At 43.0% G+C, this 13,549-nt stretch overlaps 1 protein-coding gene across 2 annotated transcripts; it reads left to right on the top strand.

Moving 5' to 3' along the window:
- The first annotated feature begins 744 nt into the window (after nt 1-744).
- Nucleotides 745-11,825, top strand: LOC112829220 (L-lactate dehydrogenase A chain). 2 transcript variants are annotated; one of them, XM_025878683.2, is made up of 8 exons: nt 745-863; nt 2,851-3,000; nt 5,132-5,249; nt 6,209-6,382; nt 7,022-7,195; nt 8,567-8,684; nt 10,442-10,565; nt 11,117-11,825. In XM_025878683.2, the coding sequence occupies exons 2-8, from the start codon at nt 2,875-2,877 to the stop codon at nt 11,279-11,281; spliced, it is 999 nt and encodes a 332-aa protein (XP_025734468.1). In that variant the 5' UTR covers nt 745-863; nt 2,851-2,874; the 3' UTR covers nt 11,282-11,825. The 2 variants fall into 2 exon arrangements, with proteins under 2 accessions (XP_025734468.1, XP_073760986.1); XM_073904885.1 differs by lacking the exon at nt 745-863 and adding an exon at nt 2,473-2,647.
- The last annotated feature ends 1,724 nt before the right edge of the window (nt 11,826-13,549 follow it).

Below are 13,549 nucleotides of genomic sequence, written 5' to 3'. Positions count from 1 at the left end.
TTATATTCCCTTCAAAACTAAGAAACCCATAATTATGGGTCTTCCTCAGAACTGGGCACTACGTTGGTCCCCGGTGCAAAGGAGGAAGTAGGAAGTAGATTGATCCATGGCCTTGAGAGAATCACTGTCAGGTAGGAGAGCAGAGTGACACACATCACGAATGCAAGGCTGTTTGAAGGAGGCACAGCTCCGCAGATGCTGAGACATGGGAGATACCGACTGTGTGTGTGTGTGTGCGTGGTACCAGATGATGGGTAAGTTTTAAAGAAGGTATAGGGAAGGAAGCAGGCTAGGCAAAGGAACCAGCACCAACGAAGGCTAGAGCTGAGTTGGGGGACTTGGAAGGTTTAGCAGCAGGTGCGCGACGCAGCGACAAGTTCTGGAGGTCACTCGACCTGGGTAAGGTCAGAATGACGCTGTGCTAGGCATTCCCTCCTTTCCAACAAACTGTTGAGCGCCTGCGTGCCAGAAGCTGTTCTGGGCAATGGGAAACAGCAGTGAAGATTCCGATTAAGCCCTTCCTAAGGTCGGCTTTACTGGCCTGGGCTTTTGTGGCCAGAGGTAGCTAGCGTGGCTCTGGCAGCCCCTTAGATCTCCGGACGCACATGGGTCTGTCGGCCGGTCCGCGGTCGCGCTGCGCGCGCCGCCTAAGCTTCTCCACTGCCCCGCCCGGCTCGGAGCCCGCCCCTAGCCCGACCCACACGTGGGTTCCAGCACGTCCGCCCGGCTCCCCCCTGACGTCAGCCTCCCGGTTCCATTTAAGGCCCCTCCCGCGCTCCGCTCCAAGTGTCGGAGCCGCTGCCGCCGAGTCCGGATTCAACCTCGCGCGCCGCTGACGCCCGCCCGCCCGACGTGCACTCCCGGTACGGTCGGGCTCCAAGCGCGCTGAGCTGGAGGGTCAGGAGAGCGAGCTACCTCTGGATTTGCTAGCTCGTGCTCCCCGCGAAGGGGTCTCAGCGTCCGGGGCGTGGGGGTGGCGGGGTGGAGGCAGAGTCTGCATCCCTGGGCGGTGGCCCACGCCATGCGTGGGCTCGGGAACCCGCCGCACTCCGCTTTTGCTCTAAGAGGGCACCGCGGCCTCTGGTCGGGCTGGGGAACCGAGGTGGCCGCAGCTATCTGTGGTCGAAAGCCCAGGTAGATGCAGAAAACAAGGATCTGACAGATTTGAAGGGTGGGACATACCTCCGGGCTTAAAATAGGCGAACGGCGCAGTACTCGAGGTCCGGTTTCCGAAAAGCCTCAGCAGTCGGGGGTGGGGGAAGAGGGAGGAGGTCTGAAAGCCGGGGAGCGCTGCTCGGGTCGCTTTTTTAACCCTGGGATTCTCGAGAGGTGGACTCCACAGAGGGGCTGCTGTCTGATTATAGGGCGCTCTTGGCGCAAATTACACTTACTAAGCTGCTGTTGATGTATCGGGTGCTACGCTAGGCAAGATGCATGCAGAGATGAAGCAGGAAGAGTCTCAGCCCTCATGCATCGCAGATGGTATTTTGAGAGTAGGATATCCGGTACCATCCGCTCGTTGAGAAATGGGGGAACCTAAAGCTGGGAGAGGGTTAGTGCAACTCAGGTCACAGAGTGGTGGCAGAGTTGGGGAGTAGACCCTCTTTCTGTAGGGCTCCTCCCTCACCCGTGTCCCCACATTGAAGGGAGCGCTGGATCCCAGGGCTTAGGTTTTGGTGAAGCCAGGTCTAGAAATAGCATTGATTTGTAAGGAGAGACCCGATTCCAGCTTGGTAACTCTGGGCTGCCTGCCTGGAAGTCCTCTTGGGTATTTTTGTCCTTTTGGAACTCAAGACTAGACGTGGCGCTTTGGGATGCAACCTGTGATAATCTTCCTGGTGAATGCAGTGCAGGGTTGGATTAGCAGAGCGAGGGCCTCCTCCCCGGCTCTGGAAATGTTGGATTCCACCAAGTATCTATTATAAACTTTAGGGCTCCAGGCCTCTGCAGCTATTTTTGCACTTCCTGTCTTGACAAAACTTCCTCCTACGGGGCCTCACGCCTTTGCAACATCGATCACGGTAGAAGCCACAGGAGGCGATTTAAAGTCTGGCTGTGGCCGCGCGCGAGGCCAGGGAGGCAACCAGCAGGGGCACTAGTTAGGTCTAAAGTCCGCCTCGGGGCTGGCTCCGTGTGACCCTAAGAGCACGCTAATTCCCAATCATTTCCGCTCATGGGCGGGGCTTCCCAGCCCGCCGCGGTCGGCGCCAGTGCCCAACTCGGGAAAGCTGCCGTCCTGACTCTACTCTTGTCCCCTCCCACTGCTTGGAAATGAGCATGCGCGCAAGCCCTGAGCAGGGCAAGGTGGGGGAGGGGCGGTAACCCAGGAGCTCCTGCTGAGCTGTTGTTCTGATCTCCGCCCATCCTTCTGGGGCTGGAGGAAGGAGTGAGTGCGCATGAGCAGAGCTTTATGCGCGTCCTACGCCGACTGGGTCGTTTCGTGAGGCAGTTAAAGCAGCTTTTTGCGCGTTCCTCCGTTTGAGGGTTTGGCGGGAACCCTGGTGACTGGAGTAGAGCTGAGCAGGCAGCTCACAGTGATTTTTGTGTGAGGAAAGTCGGCCCTGCTTGGGGTTAATAAGTCAAGATGAGTGAGTCGTCCGGAAGCTATACTTACACCCAAACGTCAGTATTATTTTTCCACGCCAAGGTGAGATCCTTTACACCAAGATCCTAGGCAGACCAGACCCTGGCATTAGATCTTTCAGCATTCCTTTGGCCATCTTTAGTTTTTTTCCTTCCCCCTTTTTAGTGGCAAGCATCCCAGAAGTAAAATAAGCTCTTTTGGAACAACTTTTGGTCAGTACCATTAATTTAAAGAAGATGTGACTGTGCGTGTTTTCCCCCCCATAGATTCCTTTTGGTTCTACGTCCAAAATGGCAACTCTCAAAGATCAGCTGATTCAGAATCTTCTTAAGGAAGAACATACCCCCCAGAATAAGATCACAGTTGTTGGGGTTGGTGCTGTTGGCATGGCTTGTGCCATCAGTATCTTAATGAAGGTAAGTGAGAGCCCATCTTTCTGGAAGCCACGCATCCCCCCACTCCTCCAAGAATTGCATTATCACATTGTATAAAAAAATACTCAGGTTCACGCACTCAAAGAACTTTTTGTGGAACAGACTTTAGAAATGTGATGCCATACCAAAAAGGTATCTGAACTAGAAAGAAAAAGTTGTTAGGCAGGTGACACAGTTTCTTAAATTCACTGTGCCATATTAATATGCATGAATTGCCTACAAATGGGGGCCTGTCTCTACTTTGAGGTATGTCCGGATACGAATAAAAGTTATTTTAAAATAATTGTTGAATTGAAGATCATACATTTGGTAAAATTAAAATCACACTAAATGTGGGAAATCTGAAGTCTCTATCCCACAAAAATCCCCACCTTGAATAGTAATTTTGGTACCAATTATGGAGCTAAAATTTAGTTAGAAAGAATTTGTGAATGAATAAAGAACACATTTTACAGTAGTCAAGCCTGGTTTATGTAAAAAAAAAAATTGAGGCAGCTTATGATAAAATATTTTAAATTTAGATTTGGAGTTCCCAATAAGGGAGTGAAATGATTAATTCTGGGTTTTGAACAGGAAAGGACTGAAATTAGGAACCGAAGGCAGAAAAGAGCTATGTAGAGGTTGGGTAACAACACATGTTGCTTTATATGTGTTCTTAGAAGGGGCCACATAGTGTAAAGGTTTCCCCCACTATCCTAAAGGCATTCCTATGAAGCTTTTCCAAAGCCAAAATGGTATAAAGTGAAGAGACAAGTTACCATTAATTTTTTTTTTTTTTAAAGATTTTATTTATTTATTTGACAGAGAGAGACCGCGAGAGCAGGAACACAAGCAGGGGGAGTGGGAGAGGGAGAAACAGGCTTCCCGCTGAGCAGGGAGCCCAATGTGGGACTCGATCCCAGGACCCTGGGATCATGACCTGAGCCGAAGGCAGACGCTTAACGACTGAGCCACCCAGGCGCCCTACCATTAATTTATATGGAAAATTTTTTGAGCATTCCCAGACCCAAGAAAAATAACCTTAGGCTTTTCTGATACTTCAGGACACATCTTGCTAACAGATGCACAAAATAAAGTACAGATGCTCACACAGTTCAAAGCTATGGTAGCTTGATATTGAGATGCTGAGTAGAGTTCCCTGGGGAAGGAGCTTGGTGGTACCTAGGATGTATGCTACTTCTCTGAGGGCTCACTATAGAACAAACACTGAATGCTATTTCTGCTTTTTGCCTTTTTTTCATAAAAGCAAAGATCCTCTTTGGATTTCTTTCAGTTCGTGAAAACAGGTACTAATGTTAGGTCTTGTGTAAAAGTGAATTGGCATAATGCAAACTTGTAAAAATGAGGGGATGCCTATACCAATTCTTATTGCTTTCCCACTGGATCAGAAATTGATGCCATCTGTTTTTCTCACATCTGTGAATCACCTGTGGTCTTTTCCTGTGATGCTGTCTAACTCGGGTGTATGTAAGAGTAACTGCCAGGTTATTATATTATAGATAACTCAGGAGGTAGATCTGTAGCTCAGCTAGTATAATTGGTTATAACAGTTCACATCCCATGTGTATGTATTAAAGCTCTTATTGGTGCTTCTGGTCTGAGATGCACCTGTCAACATTGACAGGTTCAGCTGAAAGGATATTTTTCACCAATACTATTTTGCAATACACAAATCTATCTTAATACTGTTAAGTGTTGGTTAGTATATGGATGATATACAAAGAATGATTCAGAATATCACTTTTTTAACTTCCAAGAATTAATACTGGTCAGAATCACTTATGTAGTGAATAATGACCTAAAATCAATGTGTAAAACTGAATTTGAGAGCGTAAATAGAGCAGTTTTATGTAACTGGATATTATTCCATCCATTGCCAATCCAGTGTTCTTCCTGAAAAGGTTACTCTAGTGAGGAGAGAAGATCAGTACTTCTTCCTATGCATGGGTCATCTGTGAGTCAGTTTTTAAATGGGGGCCTGTCTCTGAGGTATGTCCGGATACTAATAAAGTAGCAGAACTCTTCTGTGCTAGCAATAACAGAAATTTTGCATGCCTTTCTAAAACTTGGAAGTAGCAATTTTCCATGTGACTAAAAATTTTATATCTTTTAGGACTTGGCAGATGAACTTGCTCTTGTTGATGTCATGGAAGACAAACTCAAGGGAGAGATGATGGATCTCCAGCATGGCAGCCTTTTCCTTAGAACACCAAAAATTGTCTCTGGCAAAGGTTGATTTCAACAAATTTATATTGTGGTCTATGCTAGACTTAATTCTCTATCAGGCTTGAAATTCTCTCTTCAAAGATTTATTTTTTATACGGATCAGAGAGCCTTTTGAACAGTTTTGCTTTGGTAACCTATTTATATCAAAGTTTCAATTTCTCGTAAATGGTTTTAAATGGAAATCCAGTGTGTCCATAATGTGGAAAGCATCTGAGTTAGAATGTAATTAGTAAAGCTCCTCAGGTTCATATGTAACCACATTGTTTCTAATATTTAAATTTAATATACTTCCTCTACTTCCTTTCACACACTAACACAAGGTTGAGAATAGGGTAAATGAGCCTGGTCAGATATTCTTGGGCCTCTCACACTTAAAGAGCCCTAGTCAGGAAACCTGGATATGTGTACAAGTGGTGTATTTTTTGGACGCTTGAAAATCTTTGAACACTTACCTTTGGGCTGGGTTAACCATCCTGTGCCATAGGGTATCTAGAAGCAAGACATGCTTGATAAATGTAAAGTTGCCTTTGCTTAAAAAAACAAAACAAAACAGCCTGTCTCTGGGCTGGTATGATCACAATGAAGTAGTAAAGTAGAGATAGGAGTACGGAAGATTGTGAGCATGTGCTCAAGTGGCAAAAAATTGGGGGATAATATCTCATTTGATTCTTTCCATCTCCTCCCAGCTGGCATTATATAAAGTCCCAGTCTAAAACCAGAATACAAAGGTGTCGATGTACTCTTCCTCCATGTTAAGTGGCCAAAAACTAAAGGAGGAGTTGGGGGTGGGAGGGTGGCATTACAGGCACTTATCTGTATTTACCTGTGTGTGAAAGGAAATAGGGGAGGTAACAAAACTGATAAAACTGTCCATAAAAAAAGTTGATGGAGCAAATTTTTGCTGGCTAGGTAATAGAGTTCTCTTAAAGGCCTTAATCTGGTTTTTGTTCCTTTTTTTGTCTAGATTATAATGTGACTGCAAACTCCAAGCTGGTTATTATCACAGCTGGGGCACGTCAACAAGAGGGAGAAAGCCGTCTTAATTTGGTCCAGCGTAATGTGAACATTTTTAAGTTCATCATTCCTAATATCGTAAAATATAGCCCAAACTGCAAGTTGCTTGTCGTTTCCAATCCAGGTGAGACCTTTAATTGCACAGATGAACTCGAGTAAAACTGATGGTATTATGTCATATTCTGTATACACATATTTATTTCTCATATTTTTCATTTTCCTCTTGTGAATGGATTTGCTAAAATATTTAAGTTTAAAATAATAAGGGGGATACAGTGCCCCTGAATGTAGTTAGAACTTAAAAATTAGGGGCGGCTGGGTTGCTCAGTCGTTAAGCGTCTGCCTTCAGCTCAGGTCATGATCCCAGGGTCCTGGGATCGAGTCCCGCTTCGGGTTCCCTGCTCCGTGGGAGGCCTGCTTCTTCCTCTCCTACTCCCCCTGCTTGTGTTCCCTCTCTGGCTTTGTCTCTCTGACAAATAAATAAAATTTTTTAAAAAAAAGAAAAAATTAGTTATTTGCCCAAGAAGATCTTAGATAAGGGATAAAGGTATGAATAAGGTGTTCTTGATGCAGTTTATTTTCATTAAGCTACACTTCTTGAATACATAACGAATTTGCTGTATTATGCATAGAGGTTTAAAAATTTAACAAATATTGATTGGTCATAATCACTATCAAGATTCGTATAGAGCCATGGATCTTGACTAGCTGAACATTATCTAATAATTTACCTAGTATCTTCGCCCAAATGTTCTCTTCATAGTGGATATCTTGACCTATGTGGCTTGGAAGATAAGTGGCTTTCCCAAAAACCGTGTTATTGGAAGTGGTTGCAATCTGGATTCAGCCCGGTTCCGTTACCTAATGGGGGAAAGACTGGGAGTTCACCCATTAAGCTGTCACGGGTGGGTCCTTGGGGAGCATGGAGACTCCAGTGGTAAGCATAACTTATTTTCTCTTTCTGTTTTCAAAAAGATTGTGTAAAATATTAACAGTTTCATTATTAAATCAGAGCTGAAATCAGATAATCCATTCATTGGAGTAGGATGCTTTCTAGAAATCTTATCTTTTGGTATAATTATGTTAAGAATTGTTGAGGTTTTAACTTTTATATTAACATTTTTTTATGGCATGGGAAATGGGGAATGAAATTTCTTTTACTCCTAGCAATGGATGTATTAAAATAAGAGGATAGTTCTTAGGATGACCTCAGTCGTTTGTTACCACAGCTGTCTATACTTGAACTGTATGGCTCTGAAAAGGTCAGCCAATCCAAATGAAGCAGATAGAAAAATTCTGTCACAGTTGAAAGATGTTATAATTTGTGCAGTATTCTTAGTTACTTATGCCAAGAATATTCCCCTTATGATCTCATACTATCTTTATATTTCAAATATGTATGGATTAAACATCCCAATAGATTGAAAACAGGTTAGAATATGGTGAAAATTCTTAGTTTTATATTAATTAATCAATGAAAATTTAAGAGTAAGGATGTTGATATTCTTGACCATCTATCAAAAGCAGATAATCCTCCCAGATAAGAAATGAGAATTAGAAAAATGGGTCAAAATTACTAGTCTTGTTACCAAAACCCAAGTTCGGCTCCCCATTGCTCAAAAGGCCAGAACTCAAGAGATGAGTTTTGACTGGAAAGGAATATGAGCTTTATTCAGGAGGCTGCCAGCCTGGGGGAGAAGGCAGACTCTTGTCTAAAAGCCCAACTTAGGTTTCTGCCTGGCCCAGAGATTTTTGAAGGGGTTTCATCAGTTGAGGGAACCCAGTGATCTGTGACATTCTTGATTACATGCAGATTTAATGATGCCAGTTAGAGTTTTCTCAGTGCTCGGAGGTTTTGCAAGAAGTTTTAATTCCTTGGTGCCCAGGGGGATTGTACAAGAAGGTCTGGTTCTTTGGTACCAAGGAGTTGTGCAAGAGTACTCTGTTCTTTCTGCAGAGGAGGGCAAGGTCTACAGATATTCAAAGGGAAGTCAGTAAAGTTATTTGTCCAACCTTAAAAGGAAAACATTTTGCTGAAAGATTGCTGGGCTAATCAGAAAGGTGAGGCGGTTTCAAACAGACTTGCTGGCCTCTGGCCTGGGAAAGTTCTTGTTCTTTATTTCCTAAGGCCAGTGGTCTGCAAATCTCAAAGAAAGTGACTTAGTGCTGTTACAGATCAGGGGTCTTAAGTCAGCAAGCAAGGAGTATGTTCACTTGAAGCAGGTTAACCGTTAGGATTGGTTCAAGTGCTATTACGGTCTGCTGGATGGCGTGTGGAAATAAATGTATTCTGTACTGTTTCTTTTAGTGCCTGTATGGAGTGGAGTGAACATTGCTGGTGTCTCTCTGAAGAATTTGCACCCTGACTTAGGCACTGATGCAGATAAGGAACAGTGGAAAGAGGTTCACAAACAGGTGGTTGACAGGTAATAGATCCCATAATTTGGCAGTACAGAAGATTAAAACATATTATTTTTCTTTGAAAGTTTAATAGCATTTGAGTACTTGTTGGAAAACATTTTTCTAGGGATGCCTGGCTGGCTGGCTCAGTTGGTGGAGCATGTGACTCTTGATCTCAGGCTTGTGAGTTCAAGTCCCACGTTGGGTGTAGAGATTACTTAATAATAAACAAGCTTTTTTCTAAAGTTTTGTTAAAGAACATACTACAAACAGAAGTAAAGATATTAAAATTCATTAATGCAACAGTCTTTTTTTGCTATATTTCTCTATAGTATGATAAATCTTTTAGTGCTTGTCAGTCTTATTTCACATTTAGTCTTCAATAGCACATACAGTTCATTCAGTTAGGAATAAGAATTTTTATTTATTAAAGTTTTCTTTATTTAAGTAATCTTTACACTCCATGTGGGACTTGAACTCACGACCCTGAGATCAAGAGTCACATGCTATATGGACTGAGCCATCCAGGTGCCCCAAGAATTTTTAAATTTCAGTTTCCTGTTACAGGCTTTATGAATAGAAACAGCTAACTTGTTTATTCAGATGATTATAAAGTTTCAAACAATGTCTAGATTCATAATTTTACTGAAAATATAAACTGTTAGAAATTGTTTAGGGAAGCTTTCAGCTTAGTAGCATTATTTACTTTACATATACATACATATATATATATTTTTTTTAAGATTTTATTTATCAGAGAGGGCGAGCGAGCTCATAAGCAGGGGGGAGTGGCAGGCAGAGGAAGCAGGCTTCCCGTTGAGCAAGGAGCCAGATAAGGGATTTGAACCCAGAACCCTGGGATCATGGCCTGGGCCGAAGGCAGACACTTAACTGGCTGAGCCACCTAGGCGCCCCATTATTTACTTACTATAAATCATGTGTGGACCTCAGATCTATAGAAATGAATAATGAATCATGATTGATTTAGAAAAGGCCCTCTTATAAAAACATGTGAACCTGGGGCGCCTGGGTGGCTCAGTCGTTAGGCATCTATCTGCCTTTGGCTTGTGTCGTGATCCCGGGATCCTGGGATCGAGCCCCACATCAGGCTCCCTGCTTGGCGGGAAGCCTGCTTCTCCCTCTCCCACCCCCCCTGCTTGTGTTCCCTCTCTCACTGTATCTCTCTCTGTCAAAGAAATAATAAAAAATCTTAAACAAAACAAAATAAAAACCTGTGAACCCACCACCCAACCCAAGAAACAATGACAATAGCTGTCAACCAAGTGTTGTGTTTTTAGGTTAGAATCATGAGTCTGCTGGTCCTTGAATATTAATGAGTTCTGAGCTCCTTCTCCCACTCATCTTTCTGTCCTACCACCCATCCCTTGCTTGAAATAATCTTGAGTCACACTATGTGTAATTTTGGAGTTAGTTTATTAAATTCAGTATTACATTTTAAAGAATCCTTTATTTTGTTGCATGTAGATATAGTTACTTATTTTGACAGTTTTGTAATATTCCACTATTGAATGTGTTCACTGTATGTACCATAGTTTACCCATTCTCCCTGTTGGAGAGCATTGGGCTTATTGCCAGGGGTTTTGAAATTACTAACAATACTGTTGTGAACATCCCTATACATAATATCTTGGTATACGTGGCAAACATTACTTAGATATATAATGTAACTTTATGGCATTATTTGCTATAAAGCATGTGTTTGGTGAAACAATGTTGTTGTTTGTTTTCTCTTAACCTTTTCCTGTCCTTCCCTACCCTACAGTGCCTATGAGGTGATCAAACTGAAAGGCTACACCTCCTGGGCCATTGGACTGTCTGTGGCAGATCTGGCCGAAAGTATAATGAAGAATCTTAGGCGGGTGCATCCAATTTCCACCATGATTAAGGTAGGTCTGTGTAGTGATACATTGTATTTGGATGCCATTATTTCCTGTTTTTTTAAAAAAGATTCTTCTGTGAAAGCAGTTAAGTTAGTCGTCATTGATTTAAGTGACATAAATTAATGCACTCACAACTTGCTTTTTTTGGAGAGAAATCATTGAGCTTTAGGATTAATGTCTGCTAGAATACTATGTTCACCACATAGATACTTGATAACCTATGATAATAAGTGGAGGTGGGTGGAAGACCATAAAAGAAAAATTTTTTCTTCAGAGGTAAAAAGGGTAGAGTTGCTAAGATGTTACCAATAAAAATTTGACAGTGATATGGATAATGGCAATAATTTAGATTTTCTTTTAGAAAAAAAAAAAAAAGAAGTCTTTGCTGGTATTTTGATGACTTGTGCTGTTCATAACATCCTAACAGAAAATGGTGGAAAGGAATTCCTGCTTCTCAAGTTGTATTAAATAAGCTTCATAATTGTAAAGAATGAAAGTCTTTGGGAGACCCCAGAATGCATACTCAAAACATAAAATACTTTTCATTTTGTCTTCAGGGTCTCTATGGAATTAAAGATGATGTCTTCCTTAGTGTCCCTTGCATCTTGGGACAGAATGGAATTTCAGATGTTGTGAAGGTGACTCTGACTTCTGAGGAGGAGGCCCGTTTGAAGAAGAGTGCAGATACACTTTGGGGGATCCAAAAGGAGCTGCAGTTTTAGTTTTCTAATGTACCACTTCACTGTCTAGACTATAGCAGGATTTTAGTTGGAGGTTGTGTATATTGTCCTTATTATCTGATCTGTTACTCAAGTAATATTAAAATGGCCTAAGAAAAAAGTCAGTTTCCTAAAGTTCCAAATAGGAATGGTTCACCAAACCCTGCAGCTGTATCCTGGTACTGGATGATACCTGTCTTTGTAGCCCTAAATTGGTTAACGTAAGTTAGCCCCACCGTCTCAGAGGCTCCACTGCCAGAACTGAGGTTGCTCTGCACACCAGATGTGTGTTTACTGTGTGTTCTGTCACTTTGGGTTCCTTTCCCCAACACCCGACATGCCTAGTCCATCTTTTCCAGTCAGTCACGTTCTGGGATCCAGTGTATAAATTCAGTATTGAGTGTATTGTGCATAACTGTCCTAAAGGATCTTACTTTGTGTACCATGTATGTCAGAATATAGTGTACATGGCCATATAATGTAAAAAGACAATGCAGCCAACTAAGTGTCATACCAACTAAAATACCAAATAAATTTTGAACGGTGACTCTTTTGAACAGTGACTGTCAATTTATTATAATAAGATAAGTAAAGCTGTTATTATTACATTATTGGGACCCATTAGAGTATTCTTAGGCAACACTGCAATGATTTTATTTTTTTTTAAGATTTTGTTTTTCATCTGTCAGAAAGAGCACAAGCAGGGGGAGAAACAGGCTCCCCACTGAGCAGGGAGCCCGTTGCAGGGCTAGATCCCAGGACCCTGGGATCATGACCTGAGCCGAAGGCAGACGTTTAACTGATGGAGCCACCCAGGCATCCCTGCAATGATTTTTTTTTTAAGGTGTTATTATTACTAATGATCAGACTTTGATGTGACTTAATGTATTAAGCGTGTGACTAGATTGATTAGGTTGTTTAGGTACCATTTCCATTATAATTTTAATATACTAAGCCCCAAGGTATTATGAGATAAAACTTGGTAGTAGTGGGGCACCTGGGTCGCTCAGTCGTCAAGCGACTGCCTTCAGCTCAGGTAATGATCCCAGGGTCCTGGGATCCAGCCCTGCATCGGGATCCCTGCTCGGTGAGAAGCCTGCTTCTCCCTCTCCCACTTCCCCTCCTTGTGTTCCTTCTCTCGCTATGTCCCTCTCTCTCAAAATCTTTTTTTTTTTTAAAGATTTTATTTATTTGAGAGAGAGAGAGAATGAGTGAGATCACGAGAGGGAAGAGGGTCAGAGGGAGAAGCAGATTCCCCGCCGAGCAGGGAGCCGGATGTGGGACTCGATCCCGGGACTGCAGGATCATGACCTGAGCCGAAGGCAGTCGTTTAACCAACTGAGCCACCCAGGCGCCCTCAAATAAAATCTTTAAAAACAAAAACAAAAAACTTGATAGTAGTGCTAATCATAATTGGCACCCTGCAGTTCTGTAGATGACATTCTATATACATGAATGTAAAAATACCATTTGCCAACAACATAAGCAGTGGTACTTAAAGATTTTGTCAAAGGGAGGGAGAGCACAAGCAGGGGGAGCTGCAGGTGGAGGGAGAAGCAGGCTCCCTGCTGAGCAAGGAGCCCGATGCAGGACTCAATCCCAGAACCTGAGCTGAAGGCAGACGAGCCACCCAGGCTGCCTGGGAAACAGATTTTAAGAACCTTTGCTCTCTGGAGGCAAGTAACAATGGCACTTAACAATTTTAAACCAAATAACCCTGGTAGTTGTCCACTCAAAAATTTTCTTTAGATTTTCCTCAAAATATATCTACAACTGTGACCCTTATCCAGGCCTGAATATATATTTTTTAAAGATCTTATTTATTTGACAGAGACACAGCGAGAGAGGGAACACAAGCAGGGGGAGTGGGAGAGGGAGCAGGCTTCCCATGGAACGGGGCCCGATGCAGGGTTCGATGCTGGACTCTATCCCAGGACCCTGAGATCATGACCTGAGCCAAAGGCAGATGCTTAACAGCAGCCACCCAGGAGCCCCCAGGCCTGAATATTAATAGAGGTTAACTAGGACAACTTTATTGCCATCACTTCTCCGGTATCTTTCACCAGTTTACTTCCTGAGAGCTAGTGAAGAGAAATAATTATGCTTTTTTCCAAGTGTGTCGCAATTGTAAAAGGGCAAGACTGAACTACGTAATCTTTTTTAAGATTTATTTGAGAGAGGGAGGTGAGGAACAGAGGGAGAGAAACTTCAAGCGGACTCCTGGCTGAGTGTGGAGCCGACGCACAGCTAGAACTCAGGACCCATGAGATC

Source organism: Callorhinus ursinus, unplaced genomic scaffold (genome assembly GCF_003265705.2).
Source record: "Callorhinus ursinus isolate GAN/ISIS: 27379988/994484 unplaced genomic scaffold, GSC_fseal_2.0 scaffold21, whole genome shotgun sequence".
Lineage (NCBI taxonomy): Eukaryota > Metazoa > Chordata > Mammalia > Carnivora > Otariidae > Callorhinus > Callorhinus ursinus.
The sequence above is the reverse complement of the archived record's forward strand: the minus strand, read 5'-3'. Positions and strand labels throughout refer to the sequence as shown.

Excerpts from the sequence above, each read along its gene's own strand:
- LOC112829220 (XM_073904885.1), top strand. The coding sequence starts at position 2,585 with ATGAGTGAGTCGTCCGGAAGCTATACTTACACCCAAACGTCAGTATTA. Across the intron at positions 3,001-5,131 it reads CCATCAGTATCTTAATGAAG|GACTTGGCAGATGAACTTGC; the intron begins GTAAGTGAGAGC and ends TATATCTTTTAG. Across the intron at positions 6,383-7,021 it reads GCTTGTCGTTTCCAATCCAG|TGGATATCTTGACCTATGTG; the intron begins GTGAGACCTTTA and ends TTCTCTTCATAG.